This window comes from Heterodontus francisci, chromosome 1 (assembly GCF_036365525.1).
Source record: "Heterodontus francisci isolate sHetFra1 chromosome 1, sHetFra1.hap1, whole genome shotgun sequence".
NCBI lineage: Eukaryota > Metazoa > Chordata > Chondrichthyes > Heterodontiformes > Heterodontidae > Heterodontus > Heterodontus francisci.
This window is the reverse complement of record NC_090371.1, coordinates 286709031-286728102: the sequence shown is the minus strand read 5'-3', so window position 1 is coordinate 286728102 and position 19072 is coordinate 286709031. Positions and strand designations below refer to the sequence as shown.

Below are 19072 nucleotides of genomic sequence, written 5' to 3'. Positions count from 1 at the left end.
ACACGTTCTTTTGGCAGGGAAAGCCGAAGAGACAACACGTAAACATGGAGTGGGTTTTGCAGTTAAAAAAAAAAACACTACTTGCGATGATTGAAGCCCCCCACAGAAGGCTCAGAGAGACATCTTACTCTTGGCTTACAATAAGCATGGGCCCAGTTAATCTCGTGCATCTATGCCCCAACACTCACCGCCACCCCAGATGTCAAGGATCAGTTCTGTGAGTCACTTGATGCTGCCATCAGTGGAATTCCCAGAACTGAGGGACTGTACCTTCTATGGGACCTCAACGCAAGAGTGGGTGCCTAATTCCACAGCTTGGCCAATGTGCATAGGGCACCACGGGATTGGCAAGATGAATGAAGATGGACAAAGGTTGCTAGAGCTATGCTGTCACCATGGACTCTGAGATGAACTGCTAATTCTAGGTCAAGCCGTGCTGCAAGGTACCTGGTGACATCTGAGACCGTGCCACTGGCACCAGCTAGATCTTATCACCAGATGTACCACCCTCAACCGTGTCCACATCACTCACAGTGCTGACTGTGACATTGACCACTCCCTGGTGTGTAGCAGGGTCAGGCATCAGCCAAGGAAGCTACACCACTCCAAGAAGAAATGCCATCCTTGAATCAACACACCCTACCACTGACCCAGAAAGGACCCAGGAATTCCTCAACATCCTCAATCAGGCTCTTTCAGACAACAATGTCCAAGGCCAGAGTGCGGTGTCAAAATGGGATCATCTGCGCGTCACCATCTATAACCTTGCACTCACTGCATATGGGAAAAGAGATCGGAGGAACGCTGACTGGTTTGAGGCTTATTGGACTGAAATGGAGCCAGTTACTCCAACTAAGTGGAAAGCTCTTACAAACTACAAGTAAGTCCCCAGCAAACAAAATCTAGATGCTGTGAGCTGCCAGGAACAAGTCTCAGCAGACTGCTCGGCACTGTGCCAAACAGTACTGGTTGAAACTCTGCAACACCATACAATCTGCTGCTGAATCCAGGAATGCTTGAGGGATGTATGAAGGAATTAAGAAAGCAACAGGCCCAGCAGTAACTAAATCAGCTCCCTAAAGACAAAGACAGGGGTGATCATCACTGAACCTAGCAAGCAGACGGAAAGGTGGGTTGAGCATTCCCTTGAACACTACGCAACGGAGAACATTGTCACTGCAGTAGCTCTCAGCGCCATTCCAGACTTCCCTGTTATGGAGGAGCTGGACAGCGAGCCTAACATAGTAGAGCTCAACAAGGCCATTGACCATCTTGCTAGTGGTAAAACCCCAAGAATTGATGGTCTTCCACTTGAAATCATTAAAAGTGGAAAACCAGCATTGCTACAGCATCTCAATGAACTTTAGTGTCTCTCTTGGAAGGAAGGATCTGTGTCTCAAGACATGTGTGATGCAAATATAGCTTGTACAAAAGCCAGGGGGATCGCAGTGACTGCATCAGTTACCGATGCATCTCCTTGCTAAGCATTGTGAGGAAGGTCTATGCTCGCATTGCTCTGACCAGATTTCAGACCCTGGCATCATACATCTATCCTTAGCCTCAGGGCGGCTTCAGAGCTGGCAGATCGACAGTCGACATGATTTTCTCACGTCAGTTACAGGAGAAATCCCGCAAACAGCGCAGACCACTCTACATTTCTTTCATAGACCTCACCAAGGCCTTCGATCTTGTCAGCTGCTATGGATTCTTCAAACTGTTAAAGTAGGCTGCACTTCCGGACTTTTGGGCGTCATCTCTTCTTTCCATGAGAACATGCACAGTTTCGTTAGTTACAATGGAGCAACATTAGATGCTTTCAAGATCAGCAGTGGAGTAAAGCAGGGCTGCGTCCTGGCACCAACTCTCTTCGGCATATTCTTCTCCATGCTGCTGTTTTACACTTTCGGTGACTCAAATGGGGGTTTCCACCTGCATGCCAGAGCTGACGGCAAGCTATTCAACTTAGCAAGACTGAGCACCAAGCCCAAAGTGCGTAAAGTCCAAGTCCAGGAGTTACTGTTTGCTGATGGCGCTGTGCTGATATTCCATAATGAAGTTTAGTTGCAGCAGCTTGTTGATCAGGTCTCTCGGGCCTGCAAGGTGTTTGGACTGACTATCAGTGTCAGGAAGACCAACGTTATGGACCAGGACGTAGAGACTACACCTTATATAAACGTCGACAACCTCACTTTGGAGGTCGTCGACAGCGTCACATATCTTGGATCAACAATCACCAGCAATCTGTTCCTTGATGCCAAAATCAGCACCAGGATTGCCAAGGCTGCAACTGTTATGTCAAAGTTGAGAAGATAAGTGTGGACCAACCGCAAACTAACAAAAATACACAGCTCCGCGTGTACCAAGCTCATGTTCTTAGCACCCTCCTTTATAGTAGCGAAGCATGGACAACTTATACAGGCCAAGAAGAGAGGCTGAATAGTTTCCACCTCCACTGCCTCGATGGATATTGGGCATCTCCTGGCAGGACAGAATGCCTAATACGGAAGTACACCAGTGTGCAGGGATCCCCAGCATGTTTGCCCATTTGAGTCAGCAGTGACACTGTTGGCTGGATCAAGTGAGCAGAATGGATGATGGCCACATCCCCAAAGACATACTCGATGGCAAGCTTGCTATTGGCACGAGACCAACAGCTCGCCCACATCCATGATATAAGGATGTCTGCAAGCAAGACCTCAAGTTGACTGGAGTCCGAGTCGATGCATGGGGGAAGTCCTTGCTGCTGACTGGGGTTCCTGGAGAATGGAAGTGAGGAAGGGCGTGGAAAAAGCAGAGGAAAAAAGAAATGACCAGATAGCTGAAAAGAGAGCCCGGCAGAAGGAATAAAAAATGACTCAACTTCGGTCCGACGATATTCATCTGTGTCAGCTGTGGAAGGGATTGCCACCTGCGAGTTGGCCTCTGCAGCCACAACAGGCAATGTTCAACTCAAAAGTGACGTACACCCTGGGCGCAGTCCATCGTCTTGCAAGCAGACGGATGCCGCCTACTGCTACTACTACCAGGAGGCAAATGGGAGAGAGGAAATTAAAGTCATAGAGTTATACAGCACAGAAACAGGCTCTTCGGCCCACCGTGTCTGTCCCAGCCATCAAACACCTATCCTAATTCCATTTTCCAGCACTTGGCCTGTAGCCTTGTATTTTCTGGCATTTCAAGTGCTCATCTAAATACTTAAATGTTGTGAGGGTTCCTGCCGCTACCACCCCTTCAGGCAGTGTGTTCCAGATTCCAACCACCCTCTGGGTGGGAACATTTTTCCTCAAATCCCCTCTAAACCTCTTGCCCCTTAGCTTAAATCTATGCCCCTGGTTATTGACCTCTCCGCTGGGGGAAAAAGTTTCTTCCTATCTACCCTATCTATGCCCTCATAATTTTGTATACCTCAATCAGCTCCCCCCTCGGCCTTCTCTGCTCTAAGAAAAACAACCCAAGCCTTTTCAGTCTCTCTTCATAGTTGAAATGCTCCAGTCCAGGCAACATCCTGGTGAATTTCCTCTGCACCCTCTCCAGTGCAATCATATCCTTCCTATTGTGTGGTGCCCAGAACTGTACACAGTACTCCAGCTGTGGCCTAACTAGCATTTTATACAGCTCCATCATAACCTCCCTGCTCTTATATTCTGTGCCTCGGCTAATAAAGGCAAGTATCCCATATGCTTTCCTAACCACCTTATCTGCCTGTGCTACTGTCTTCAGTGATCTCTGGACAAGTACACCAAGGTCCTTCTGACCCTCTGTACTTCCTAGGGCCCTACCATCCATTGTATATTCCCTTGCCTTGTTAGTCCTCCCAAAATGCATCACCTCACTCTTCTCAGGATTAAATTCCGTTTGCCACTGCTCTGCCCATTTTACCAGCCCATCTATATTGCCCTGTAATCTAAGGCTATTCTCATCACTATTTATGACCCCACCAATTTTCCTGTCATCTGCGAACTTACTGATCATACCTCCTATATTCAAGTCTAAATCATTAATGTACACTACAAACAGCAAGGGTCCGAGCACCGATCCATGCGGTACACCACTGGTCACAGGCTTCCACTCGCAAAAGCAAACCTCGACCATTGCCCTCTGCCTCCTGCCATTAAGCCAATTTTGGATCCAAATTGCCCTGGATCCCATGGGCTCTTACCTCCTTAACCAATCTCTCATGTGGGACGTTATCAAAAGCCTTACTGCAGTCCAACTTAAAGCAAACCTCATGAGAGAAAAAGTAATGGGAATACTAATGAGATTAAATGTTGACAAGTCCCCTGGACCGGATGCATCCGAGGTTCTTAAAGGAAGTGGCTGCAGAGATAGTAGATGCATTTGTAATCTTCGAAAATTCCCTAGATTCTGGAAAGGTCCCAACAGATTGGAAAACCGCAAACGTAATGCTTCCAGCGTTCCGGATGACGACATCTGCAGGAAGTGTACCCAGTTGCAGCTCCTCACAGACTGCATGGATCGGTTGGAGCGGCAACTGGATGCACTTAGGAGCATGCAGGTGGCAGAAAGCGTCATAGACAGGAGTTTTAGAGAAGTGGTTACACCCAAGGTGCAGGCAGATAGATGGGTGACCGCTAGAAGGGGCAGACAGTCAGTGCAGGAATCCCCTGTGGCTATCCCCCTCTCTAACAAGTATACCGTTTTGGATACTGTTGGGGGGGATGGCCTATCAAGGGAAAACAGCAGCAGCCAGAGCAGTGGCACCACGGCTGGCACTGTTGTTCAACAGGGAGGGACAAAGCGCAGAAGAGCAATAGTTAAAGGGGACTCTATAGTCAGGGGCACAGATAGGCGCTTCTGTGGACGTGAAAGAGACTCCAGGATGGTATGTTGCCTCCCTGGTGACAGGGTCAAGGATGACTCTGAACGGACAGGGGGCATTCTGAAGGAGGAGGGTGAACAGCCAGAGGTTGTGGTACACATCGGTACCAACGACATAGGCAGGAAGAGTGACGAGGTCCTGCAGGGGGAGTTTAGGGAGTTAGGTAGAAAGTTAAAAGACAGGACCTCTCTGGTTGTAATCTCGGGATTACTCTCTGTGCCACGTCCAGTGAGGCTAGAAATAGGAAGATAGTGCAGCTAGATAGGTGGCTGAACAGCTGGTGTAGAAGGGAGGGTTTCAGATATCTGGACCATTGGGGACTCTTCAGGGACAGATGGGACCTGTACAAGAAGGACGGGTTGCATCTAAACTGGAGGGGCACAAATATCCTGGCTGCGAGGTTTGCTAGCGTCACTCAGGAGGGTTTAAACTAGTGTGGCAGGGGGGTGAGAACCAGAGCAGTAGGTCAGCAAGTGAAATAAATGAGGGGGAACTAGTAAATAAGGCCAGTAAGACTAAGAGGAAGAGCAGGCAGGGAGATGTTGCGGAGCACAGCGGGACTGGTGGTCTGAAGTGCATTTGTTTCAATGCAAGAAGTATAACAGGTAAGGCAGATGAACTTAGAGCTTGGATTAGTACTTGGAACTATGATGTTGCTATTCCAGAGACTTGGTTGAGGGAAGGACAGGATTGGCAGCTAAATGTTCCAGGATTTAGAAGCTTCAGGCGGGACAGAGGGGGATGTAAAAAGGGGTGGGGGAGTTGCATTACTGGTTAAGGAGAATATCACAGCTGTACTGCGGGAGGACACCTCGGAGGGGTCATGCAGCGAGGCAATATGGGTGGAGCTCTGGAATAGGAAGGGTGCAGTCACGATGTTGGGGGTTTTCTACAGGCCTCCCAACAGCCAGGGGGAGGTAGAGGAACAGAAATGTAGACAGATTTTGGAAAGATGTAAAGGTAACAGGGTTGTAGTGGTGGGTGATTTTAACTTCCCCTATACTGACTGGGACTCACTTAGTGCTAGGCGCTTGGATGGGGCAGAATTTGTAAAGAGCATCCAGGAGGACTTTTTGAAACAATACGTAGATCGTCCAACTGGGGATGGGGCCGTACTGGACCTGGTATTGGGGAATGAGCCCGGCCAGGTGGTAAAAGTTTCAGTAGGGGAGCATTTCGGGAGCAGTAACCATAATTCCATAAGTTTTAAGGTACTTGTGGATAAGGATAAGAGTAGTCCTCTGGTGAAGGTGCTCAATTGGGGGAAGGCTAATTATAACAATATTAGGCAGGAACTGAAGAATTTAGATTGGGGACGACTGTTTGAGGCTAAATCAACATCTGACATGTGGGAGCCTTTCAAACGTCAGTTGATTAGAATCCAGGGCCGGCATGTTCCTGTGAGGAAGAAGGATAAGTTTGGCAAGTTTCGGGAACCTTGGATAACGCGGGATATTATGAGCCTAGTCAAAAAGTAAAAGGAAGCATTCGTAAGGGCTGGAAGGCTGGGAACAGACGAATCCCTCAAGGAATATAAAGACAGTAGGAAGGAACTGAAGCAAGGAGTCAGGAGGGCTAAAAGGGGTCATGAAAAGTCATTGGCAAACAGGATTAAGGAAAATCCCAAGGCTTTTTATACGTATATAAAGAGCAAGAGGGTAACCAGGGAAAGGGTTGGCCCACTCAACGACAGAGAAGGGAATCTATGTGTGGAGCCAAAGGAAATGGACGAGGTACTGAATGAGTACTTTGCATCAGTATTCACCAAAGTGAAGGACTTGTTGGATGATGAGTCTCGGGAAGGGAGTGTAGATAGTCTCAGTCATCTCATTATCAAAAAGGAGGAAGTGTTGGGCGTCTTGCAAAGCATTAAGGTAGATAAGTCCCCAGGGCCTGATGGGATCTACCCCAGAATACTGAGGGAGGCAAGGGAAGAAATTGCTGGGGTCTTGACAGAAATCTTTGCATCCTCATTGGCTCCAGGTGAGGTCCCAGAGGACTGGAGAATAACCAATGTTGTTCCTTTGTTTAAGAAGGGTAGCAAGGATAATCCAGGAAATTACAGGCCGGTGAGCTTTGCATCAGTGGTTGGGAAATTATTGGAGAGGATTCTTCAGGACAGGATTTACTCCCATTTGGAAACAAATGGATTTATTAGCGAGAGGCAGCATGCTTTTGTGAAGGGGAGGTCGTGTCTCACTAATTTGATTGAGTTTTTTACGGAAGTGACAAAGATGATTGATGAAGGAAGGGCAGTGGATGTTATCTATATGGACTTCAGTAAAGCCTTTGACAAGGTCCCACATGGCAGACTGGTACAAAAGGTGAAGTCACACGGGATCAGAGGTGAGCTGGCAAGTTGGATACAGAACTGGCTCTGTCATAGAAGACAGAGGATCGCAGTGGAAGGGTGCTTTTCTGAATGGAGGGATGTGACTAGTGGTGTTCTGCAGGGATCAGTGCTGGGACCTTTGCTGTTTGTAGTATATATAAATGATTTGGAGGAAAATGTAGCTGGTCTGATTAGTAAGTTTGCGGATGACACAAAGGTTGGAGGAGTTGCGGATAGTGATGAGGATTGTCAGAGGGTACAGCAGGATGTAGATTGGTTGGAGACTTGGGCGGAGAAATGGCAGATGGAATTTAATCTGGACAAATGTGAGGTAATGCATTTTGGAAGGTCTAATGCAGGTGGGAAGTATACAGTAAATGGGAGAACCCTTGGGAGTATTGACAGGCAGAGAGATCTGGGCGTACAGGTCCACAGGTCACTGAAAGTTGTAACGCAGGTGGATAAGGTAGTCAAGAAGGCATACGGCATGCTTGCCTTCATCGGTCGGGGCATAGAGTATAAAAATTGGCAAGTCATGCTGCAGCTGTACAGAACTTTAGTTCGGCCACACTTAGAATATTGCGTGCAATTCTGGTCGCCACACTACCAGAAGGATGTGGAGGCTTTGGAGAGGGTACAGAAGAGGTTTTCCAGGATGTTGCCTGGTCTGGAGGGCATTAGCTATGAGGAGAGGTTGAAAAAACTCGGATTGTTTTCATTGGAACGACGGAGGTGGTGGGGCGACATGATAGGGGTTTACAAAGTTCTGAGCGGCATGGACAGAGTGGATAGTCAGAAGCATTTTCCCAGGATGGAAGAGTCAGTTACTAGGGGACATAGGTTTAAGGTGCGAGGGTCAAAGTTTAGAGGGGATGTGCGAGGCAAGTTCTTTGCACAGAGGGTGGTGAGTGCCTGGAACTTGCTGCCAGGGGAGGTGGTGGAAGCAGGCACAATAGCGACGTTTAAAAGGCATCTTGACAAATACATGAAAACGATGGGATTAGAGGGATACGGTCCCCGGAAATGCAGAAGGTTTTAGTTTAGGCAGGCATCAAGATCAGCGCAGGCTTGGAGGGCCGAATGGCCTATTGCTGTGCTGTACTGTTCTTTGTTCTTTGTAACACCTCTGTTCAAGGAAGGAAAGAGACAGAAAGCTGGAAACTATAGGCCAATTAGCCTAACATCTGTCATTGGGAAAATGCTAGAAACCATTATTCAAGAAGTAGTAGCAGGACATCTAGAAAATCAGAGTACCATCAGGCAGAGACAACGTAGTATTGTGAAAGAGAAATCATATTTGACAAATTTATTAGAGTATTTTGAGGATTTAACAAGCAGGGTGGAAAGAGGGCAACCAGTAGATGTACTATGTTTGGATTTCCAAAAGGCGTTTGATAAGATACCACATAAAAGTTTGCTGCACAAGATAAGAGCTCATGGTGTTGGGGGTGATATATTAGCATGGATAGAGGGCTGGCTAACGAAGAGGAAGCAGAGTCGGGATAAATGGGTAATTTTCGGGATAGCAAACTGTAACTAGTGGAGTGCCACAAGGATTAGTGCTGGGGGCTCAACTGTTTATGATCCATATTAATGACTTGGGTGAAAGCAACAAGTGTATTGTCAACAAGTTTCCTAACAATACAAATATAGGTAGGAAAGCAAGTTGTGAGGAGGATGCCAGGATTCTGCAAAGGGATATAGATAGGTTGAATGAGTGGGCAAGAATTTGACAGATGGAGTATAATGTGGGAAAATGTGAGTTTGTCCACTTTGGCAGAAAGAATAGAAAATAATATTATTTAAATGGAGAGAAACAGCAGAATGCAAATGAAATGTTGGCCTTTATTGCCAGGGGTATGGAGTATAAAAGTAGAAGTCTTGCTACAACTGTACAACGCATTGGTGAGACTGCACCTGGAGTACTGCGTACAGTTTTGGTCACCTTATTTAAGGAGGGACATACTTGCATTGGAAGCAGTTCAGAGAAGGTTCACTGGGCTGATTGCTGGGATGAGGGGTTTGACTTGTGAGTAAAGATTGAGCAGGTTGGGCCTATACTCATTGGACTTTAGAAGAATGAGAGGTGATTTTATTGAAATGTGTAAGATTCTGAGGGGGCTTGACAGAGTAATGCTGAGAGGATGTTTCCCCTTGTGAGGGAATTTAGAACTTGGGGGCACAGTTTAAAAATAAGGATGTCTCCCATTTAAGACTGAGATGGGGAGGGATTTCTTCTCTGAGGGTTGTTATTGTTTGGAATTCTCTTCCCCAGCAAATAGCAGAGGCTGCGTCATTGAATATATTCAAGGCTGAGTAAGACAGATTTTTGATTGACAAGGGAGTCAAGGGTTATGGAGAACAGGCAGGAAAGTGGAGTTGAGGCCACATTCTGATCAGCCATGATCTTACTGAATGGCAGAGCAGGCTCAAGGGACCGGATGGCCTACTCCTCCTATTTCCTATGCCCTTATATTCTAACCGGGAATAGCAGCATCGTGCTTATGTTACTGGCTACCGATCCAGAGACATGAGTTCAAATTCTCCCACAGCATATAGTGAATTTAAATTCAATTAACTGAATAAATCTAGAATAGAAAGCGAGTATATATAATGATGGTCATGTAACTACATGGCCATAAAAAAAATCTGGTTCACTAATGCATTTTAGGGAAGGATATCAGTTGGCTTATATATAACTCAAGACCCTCACAATGTGGTTGAGTCTTAACTTTGCTCTGAAATGGCAAGCCACTCAGTTGTTAAGAAGGCTGCTCGCCACCACTTTCTGAAGGACAGTTAGGGATGGGCAAGATGCACTGCAGCAACTCAAGACTAGGTCGACAGTGCCTCCCAAACCAGTGACCTCTACATGGGCAGTAGGGACATGGGAACACCACCACCTGCAAGTTCCCCTCAGGTTACACACCATCCTGACTTGGAAATACATTGTTCTTTCATCATCACTGGGTTAAAATCCTGGAACTCCCATCCAACAGCGCCATGGGTGGACTTTAACCACACGGACTGCAGCAATTTAAGGTGGCGGCTCACCATCACTTTCTCGAGGGCATCTAGGGATGCGCCATGAATGTTTGCCTTGCCAGTTACGCCTACATCCCATTAATGAATTAGAAAACACAATATTAGATCAACCTCTGCAGTCCCTTTGGCTAGACCTACAAATGTGGACAGTCCTCATTTCCTCACTAGCCAGCAACGCCCACATCCCATGAATGAATTAAAAAAAAACAGCTATCCAGTTAAATTAGTATATAATGAGGTACCCATTCCCACCATTCCCAACTCTATCAAGCAAAGCAAAGAATGGACCGTGAAATTGTAGGACCAGATGAAGAAAATTCTCCATTTAAGTAAGCCACTCTGACCAGACCAATGCGGCTTTACTTCAAATTTTATAGTTCAGTCAAAGTTGAAGGTCGACTAACAGATTAATTATGATGAATATAGCATTGCCGTAATGTTGAGCTTTGTTTGTATTGAGCAATTACAATGGGTCTTTGTAGGTTGAGATTCTTGTGCATTGCCCTGTGTCAAAATAGCTGAGTTGACCTTGTTGGCTTTCTTTATTTTCGTAAGGTGAAACAAAGCCAGAAGATGATTCAAATAAGCAGAAAATGGAGGATAAGCCAGAGGAAGAACATGATTATCACAGAAATGATGAACAGGTAGCTTTTCAACAATCCTTTCCTCAGCCTGCACAAGCTTTACTGAAAATATCCAAGACTGTAGTTTGTATGGAATCATGGCAATATAAAAGTGCTGTTCTGTTAATGATGTATGCAGTTCAAAAGGGTTGATACGCAGCAGGTATGGCAGCAGCTGTGGAGAGAGAAACTGAGTTAATGTTTTCGGTCAATGACCTTTCATCAGAACTGGTGAAGGTTAGAAATGTAATAGATTTTGAGCAAGTGAAAGGGAGGAGGGAGGGGAAGAAGAACAAAAGGGAAGGTCTGTGATAGGGCGGGAGAGATTAAATGACAAAGATGTCATGGAAGAAAAGGCAAAGGGAGTGGTAGTAGTTGCAGTAAAAGCAAAGTGACTCCTGACAACGCAGCCCAGTGCTGATGTCATCAGAGTGCTCCCAGATTCACATTTGCGCAGAGTGGACACTTGCTGTCGGTATGGTGATGTGCATGCGCAGCCTACATCTGTACCCGGCTCTTGCCAGGATTAATTCGCACATGTGCGCGAAACCGTCATTGCGTACTGCAACATCTGCTCACCGCTCGCTTCCTGCCTCGCCACTTCTCCTCCCTTGGCCGCACACTTCCTGCTTCACCCTGCCCCACCCCCCTCCCCCATCTACCTGTGGGCCACTCGCTCCCAGCCTGGCCGCTTCCTTCACTCTGCTCTGCTTCCCTGCCCTCTCCTGCGATTGCTGACTTTCTTCCCCACACGGGGAGCGGGGGAGAGAGAGTGACAAGATTGGAAGGGGAGGGAGACTGTGAGTGGGACGGAGCGGGGAGCAGAGGCAGAGCAGAGGGGAGGAAGCGGCGAGCCCGGGAGCAAGTGGCCCCAAGGTTGGCGGGGGTGTGGTGGTGGTGGGAGATGAGGCGGTGAAGCAGGCAGCGAGTAGCCAAGGGGGGAGAAGTGGCGAGGCGGAGCAAGCGGTGAGCAGAGAGGCGCAGGAGGCAAGCGCGATGGCAGGAGTGACCTGGTAACTATTAATGGTGAGATGGAGGTGACGATCGCAGCCACTGTGGGCATTTGGGTTTCATTTGTTTTCGTTTTTGTGATAAATTGAGCAGTGCCATCTTTACTATTGGCAGCTGCCAAAAGTGTCGCAGACAGTGACGTTTCAGTGCATGAGGCTGCATTTGCGCATGTCCAAGTGCTGCGCCACCTAGTGGGTGCGTTGTCAGCAAAAGACAAAGCATTTGTCCAGAGAGAGTGTTACTTGCAGAATAATGAACAGCTCTGACTGTCTGAAAGCAAAAACATTAAGAAGTTTAAGACCGGCACATGGTTTAAAAAAAAACACAATTAACATGGGGGTCCTGGTCTGAAATGGTTGAACTCAATGTTGAGTCCAGAGGCTGTAAAGTACCTAATTGGAAGATGAGGTAATGTTGCTCGAGCTTGTGTTGAGCTTCACTGGAACACTGCAGCAGGCAGAGGACAGAAATGTGGGTGAGAGAGCAAGGTGGTGAATTAAAATGGTAAACAACCAGAAGCTCAGGGTTATGCTTGTGGGTTGAGCGGAGGTGTTTTGCAAAGTGCTCACCCAATCTGCATTTGGTCTCCCCAATGTAGAGAACACTGCATCGTAAGCAGCGAATACAGTATACTAAATTGAAAGAAGTACATGTAAATTGCTGTTTCATCTGGAAGGAGTGTTTGGGGCCTTGGATAGTGAGGAAAGAGGAGGTAAAAGGGCAGGTGTTACACCTCCTGCGATTGCATGGGAAGGTGTCGGTGGTGATGGAGGAGTGGACCAGGGTGTCGCAGAGGGAACTGTCCCTTCGGGATACTGATGGAAGAAGTAGAAGTGGTAGATTTTGTTTCAAGTGGCTGAGGCAGCCAACAAACAAACTGCTCCGTCTTGGATGGTATTGGAGCTACTTATGTCCAGGTGAGTCATAGTGTTAAATATTCCATCACACTCCTGGCTCAGAATTCCCTTCCTTTTTGTTCTTCTTCCCCTCCCCCCTCCCTTTCACTTGCTCAAAATCTATTACATTTCTAACCACCTAAAACAAATAAAATGTGAAGTAGCCACGTCTGGGGCCATTGTGCGATCACAATGGGGGAGACACCAAAGTGCTCAGAAAGCAGCATCCAAGAAGCTTGTTTCCAGCAAACCAGAAGGGATGCGTCCTGCTGTAGAATTCTACATCTACCCTTTGTACAGCAGTGAATTAGAAGTGATCCATTGTCTTCAACTGAACTTTCAATCAAGAGAGCAATCTGCTTTGAGGAGTTAGGAGGTGAGCCACTCGTCATTGATTAACCAACCTCTGCCCTGCTTTTATAGCAACGATGCTGATATTGTTCGTTCAGTTCAGTTTCTGGCCCAAGGCTCTTCATAGGAGCGCTATCAAACAAAACTTGACACCGAGCTGCATAAAGATGACGACAAACTTGGTTAAAGAGGTAAGTTTTAAAGAGCATCTTAAAAGAGGAAAAAGTAAGGAGGCAGAGGTGTTTCAGGAGAGAAGGCCAGAGCTTAAGAGCTCGGCAGCTGAAGACACAGCTGCGAATGGTGAATTGATTAAAACCAGGGTTGTGCAAGAGGCCAGAATTGGAGGAGAGCAGATATGAGATTAGATTAGAGATACAGCACTGAAACAGGCCCTTCGGCCCACCGAGTCTGTGCCGAACATCAACCACCCATTTATACTAATCCTACACTAATCCCATATTCCTACCAAACATCCCCACCTGTCCCTATATTTCCCTACCACCTACCTATACTAGTGACAATTTATAATGGCCAATTTACCTATCAACCTGCAAGTCTTTTGGCTTGTGGGAGGAAACCAGAGCACCCAGAGAAAACCCATGCAGACACAGGGAGAACTTGCAAACTCCACACAGGCAGTACCCGGAATCGAACCCGGGTCCCTGGAGCTGTGAGGCTGCGGTGCTAACCACTGCGCCACTGAGGGTTGTAGGGCTGGTGGGGATTACAGCGATAGGGAGGGGCGAGACCATGAAGGGATTTGGAAACAAAGATGAGAGTTTTAAAATTGAGGCGTTGCGCAACCAGGAGCCAGTTTAGGTTGGTGAGCACAGAGGTTTTGGGTGAATATGGCTTGGTGCGAGTTAGGATAAGGGCAACAGAGTTTTGAATGAGCTTAAGTTTACAGAGGGTGGAGGATGGGTGGTCAGCCAGGAGTGCATCAGAATCATCAAGTCTAGAGGTAACAAAAGCATGGGTGAGGGGTTCAGCAATTGAAAGGGTGGAGTCGATCTTGTGGTGGAGAAAGTAGGCAGTCTTAATGATATGTGGATAGTAGGGAGCTTGGTGGTGCTGTTGAAGTTCAGGAGAATATGGTTAGGCTTTTCCTTTTGGAGATGGTCAATGCCAGGCACCCACATGCATGAATGTTACCTGTCACTTGTCAGTTCAAGCCTGAATGTTATTCAGGTCCTGCTACAGGCTGACATGGGCTGCTTCATTATAGAAGATTGTGAATGAAGCTGGATGCTGTGGAATCGTCAGGGAGGAGCCCCACTCCTGACCTTATGATGGAAGGAATACCAATGATGAAGCAGCTGAAGCTGGTTGTGCTGATGATGCTGCCCTGCAGAACTCCTGCAGTGATTTCCTATGGTAGCAATGATTAGCTTCCAACTACTACAACCATACTCCTGTGTCGTGTGTGCCTCCCGCACTGGAGGCTTTCTATTTGACCCCGTTAATTTCAGATACACTCGGGCTCCTTTGTGCCATATTCGGTCAAAAGCTGCCTTGATGGCAAAGGCGTTTACTTTGCTGTGGCATTCAATTCTTGCATACGTGTCTGGATCAAGACTGTAATGAGATCTGAAGCCAGGTGATTCTTTCAGAACCAAAACTGAGCATTGATGAGTAGTTTATTGGTGGGTTGGTGTCCTTTGATGGTGCTTTTGATTACTACATCCATCACTTTGTCAGTGATTAGGAGAGCCACAGCTTCTATTTGTCAATAGGAGGGGACGTTTTCTTCATTGCTTGATCAATGTCAATGTCATAGCTGCACTGGAATAGCCTGACATTGGGACTGCTAGTTTTGGTAACTAGGAAACTACGAAGGTATGAAAGGAAACTACGAAGGTATGAGGCGTGAGTTGACTATGGTAGATTGGGGAACTTTACTAAAAAGGTTGTCGGTGGATTGGCAATGGATAATATTTAAAGAGCGTGTGCATAAACTACAACAATTAATCATTCCTGTCTGGTGCAAAAATAAAACCAGAAAGGTGGCTCAACCATGGCTTACAAAAGAAATTAGGGATAGTATTAGATCCAAAGAGGAGGTATATAAAATTGCCATAAAAAGCAGCAAGTCTGAGGATTGGGAGTAGTTTAGAATTCAGCAAAGGAGGACAAAGAGGTTGATTAAGCAGGGGAAAATAGAGTATGAGAGTAAACCTGCGGGGAACATAAAAACTGACAGTAAAAGCTTCTATAAATATGAAGAGAAAAAGATTAGTGAAGAGAAATGTGGGTCCCTTACAGTCAGAAATGGGAGAAATTATAATGGGGAACAAAGAAATGGCAGAGCAATTAAACACATACTTTGGTTCTGTCTTCACAAAGAAGGACACAAATAACCTCCCAGAAATGTTAGGGAACCAAGGGTCTAATGAGAGGGAAGAACGGAAGGAAATCAGTATTAGTAAAAAAAAAAAATAGTGCTAGGGAAATTAATGGGGATAAAGGCTGACAAATCCCCAGGGCCTGATAATCTACATCCCAGAGTACTAAAGGAAGTGGCCCTGGAAATCGTGGATGCATTGGTGGTCATCTTCCAAAATTCTATAGACTCTGGAGCAATTCCTACAGATTGGAGGGTGGCAAATGTAACCCCACTATTTAAAAAAAGGAGGGAGAGAAAAAAACAGGGAATTACAGACCAGTTAGTCTTACATCAGTAGTGGGGAAAATGCTAGAGTTTATTATAAAGAATGTGATAGCATTACACCTGGAAAGCGTAAACGGGATTGGACAAAGCCAGCATGGGTTTACAAAAGGGAAATCATGCTTAACAAATCTACTGAAGTTTTTTGAGGATGTAACGAGTAGGATAGATGTGGGAGAACCAGTGGATGTGGTGTATTTGGATTTTCAGCAGGTTTTTGATGAGGTCCCACATAAGAGGTTAGTGTGCAAAATTAAAGCACATGGGATTGGGGTAATATACTGGCATGAAACAGAGTAGAAATAAACGGGTCTTTTTCTGGGTGGCAGGCAGTGACTAGTGGGGTACCTCAGGGATCAGTGCTTGGGCCCCAGCTATTCCCAAATACATTAATGACTTGGGTGAGGGAACTAAATGTAACATTTCCAAGTTTGCAGATGAGACAAAGCTGGGGGGCGGGGGGGAATGTGAGCTGTGAGGAGGACGCAAAGAGGCTCCAATGTGATTTGGACAAGTTGGGTGAGTGGACAGATGCAGTATAACGTGGATAAGTGTGAGGTTATCCACTTTGGTTGTAAAAACAGAAAGGCATATTATCTGAATGATGATAGATTGGGAAAGGGGGAGGTGCAAGGAGACCTGGGTGTCCTTGTACACCAGTTGCTGAAAGCAAGCATTCAGGTGCAGCTAGCAGTTAGGAAGGCGAATGGTATGTTGGCCTTCATTGCAAGAGGATTTGAGTACAGGAGCAAGGATGTCTTACTGCAGTTATACAGGGCCTTGGTGAGACCACATCTGGAGTATTGTGTGCAGTTTTGGTCTCCTTACCTGAGGAAGGATGTTCTTGCCACGGAGGGAGTGCAAAGAAGATTTACCAGGCTGATTCCTGGGATGGCAGGATTGACATATGAGGAGAGATTGGGTCGACTAGGCCTGTATTCACTAGAGTTTAGAAGAATGAGAGGGGATCTCATAGAAACCTATAAAATTCTAACAGGACTAGACAGGCTAGATGCAGGGAGAATGTTCGCGATGGCTGGGGAGTGCAGAACTAGGGGTCACAGCCTCAGGATACGGGGTATGCCATTTAGTACCAAGATGAGGAGAAATTTCTTCACTCAGAGGATGGTGAATCTGTGGAATTCTGTACCGCAGAAAACAGTGGAGGGCAAGTCATTAAATATATTTAAGGAGATAGATATATTAATGCCAAAGCGATCAAGGGATATGGGGAGGAAGCGGGAACAGGGTACTGAATTAGACGATCAGCCATGATCTTTTTTGAATGGCAGAGCAGGCCCGAAGGGCCAAATGGCCTACTCCTGTTCCTACTTTCTATGTTTCAATGGTGTGCGGGTCATCAGTGCCGCTAAGATCTTATCAGAACTCATAGCCTTCTCCATTTATTTATTTATTTAGACATACAGCACTGAAACAGGCCCTTCGGCCCACCGAGTCTGTGCTGACCAACAACCACCCATTTATACTAATCCTACATTAATCCCATATTCCCTATTACATCCCCACCATTCTCCTACCACCTACCTACACTATAATACAGTTCACTCTGCTGTTTTTTACTGCCATGATTAACTGAGATTTGGTTCGAGGTGGAGCTGCCTGGTAAAGATATTATCTATTTTTCTTCGGCCACTAAAGGAAGAAACCTGGCTTGGTGCCCATTCCCCAGTGAGATCGGGCCTGGCAGATTACCTGTGCTCAAACCAGTTTTTCTGCATCTCTGATACTGAACATTTCTCCTACATCTTATTGCTCAGCCCTTCAGAGACAACATTTCAAAATGGAACAGTGCAGTTAAATTATGTAAATTGAAAAAAAAAACTGTAGATGTTTTACACCATAACTGCATTGCGGGAATATCGATTTCAGTGTGCTGTGCTGGCCATATACTCTGGCATTAGTGAATATTACTGTTTCTCAGTAATAGTGTTATGTGAGATGTGTACTAAAAATCTGATACATTGAACCATAGAAAATGTTTAGTATTTCAGGTCTTTTTTAAATACAAGATTTGTGACTTTTGCAAATTATATCAAACCAAGTGTTTTAACTTTGAAATGGAAAAAAAATCTTAATTGCATCTAAATTGCAGACTAAATGATTATGTGCACTTATAAAATAAATAATATACACAAATAGATACATTTATACAAGAGAGCTCTGTTCACACTCAATTTGTAATTTAAAAAATGTAATTACATGGTTTAGTAAAATTTTAGTTTTACATTCACTAAGTTTATGAAACATTACTATTTACATTCAACTGCCTTATTTTGCACATTAAACATGAATTTTAAGACCCTATTCATTGATGATGCAAATTTGAAATCGACTGATCTACATATGCAAAATGAGGTTAGTTTTCTATTTGAACAACTCATATCACTGCTTCATTGTCTTTTAATCTTGAGCAGTGGCAAGGAAAGCACACCCTAACCACGACACCTTTGGTATGATCTAATGTTACAAAAGGCATTGCTACAATTTAATTTCCAAGTAGGTCTCTTCATACCTGGAAAGAAGTAGAAGCCGCCTATACATGATTTTAATGAGGAGTCTTGGGCATATTCCACAGAAGTATTTGCTTTCCATGGGGTCAATTAAGTAGGCTTTGGGCTGCAGCACAGTAATTCCTTTAGTTTCGTGGTAGAGAGGCCACAAGATGTTTAGTATTTAGAAGTGGAGACATGTTAATGGCGTAGTAAGGGGTATTAATCTTGACTGGAGGTAGGGCACATTTCTGGGAAGAGTATAGAGAGCTTTACAATGCAGGTATTTGTACTGTAACTGACCTGAGAGAACTGGATGCTGACCATGAGTGTTTTACATGGTAGGACAGTGTGAACTCTTTCCAAGTACCTTCTGTTTTTGAACATGCATATTAAATTTGCCTTCCTGTCAAACATCAGATAATTAAGTAGATATCCATTAAATAATTTTATGGATTTTTTTTTAATGTAACAGAGGGGGTTGATGAGAGTAATGCGATTGTGGTGTGCAAGGACTTGCAAAAGGCATTTGATAAAGTGCCACATAACAGGCTTGTCAGCAAAGTTGAAGCCCATGGAATAAAAGGGACAGCGGAGAAACAGATACAAAGTTGGATGAGTGACGGAGAGTAGCGGGGAACAGTTGTTTTTCAGGTTGGAGGAAGGTAAATAGTGGGGTTCCCCAGGGCTTGGCGTTAGGACCACTGCTTTTGTTGTTGTATATTATCTTTATACATCAACCTCCTGGAGGTTACCATTGGCTAGAAACTGAACTGAAGCAGCCATATAAATACTGTTG

At 45.5% G+C, this 19072-nt stretch overlaps 1 protein-coding gene across 2 annotated transcripts in view; it reads left to right on the top strand.

Annotated features, from left to right (window-relative positions):
• LOC137377586 (polycomb group RING finger protein 3) overlaps positions 1 to 19072 on the top strand; it is a 283609-nt gene that overhangs the window by 210156 nt on the left and 54381 nt on the right. For both annotated transcript variants that reach the window (XM_068047388.1, XM_068047379.1), the window contains exon 7: positions 10773 to 10861. In XM_068047388.1, the coding sequence (XP_067903489.1) occupies positions 10773 to 10861 (89 nt within the window). The remainder of the gene's footprint in view (positions 1 to 10772; positions 10862 to 19072) is intronic.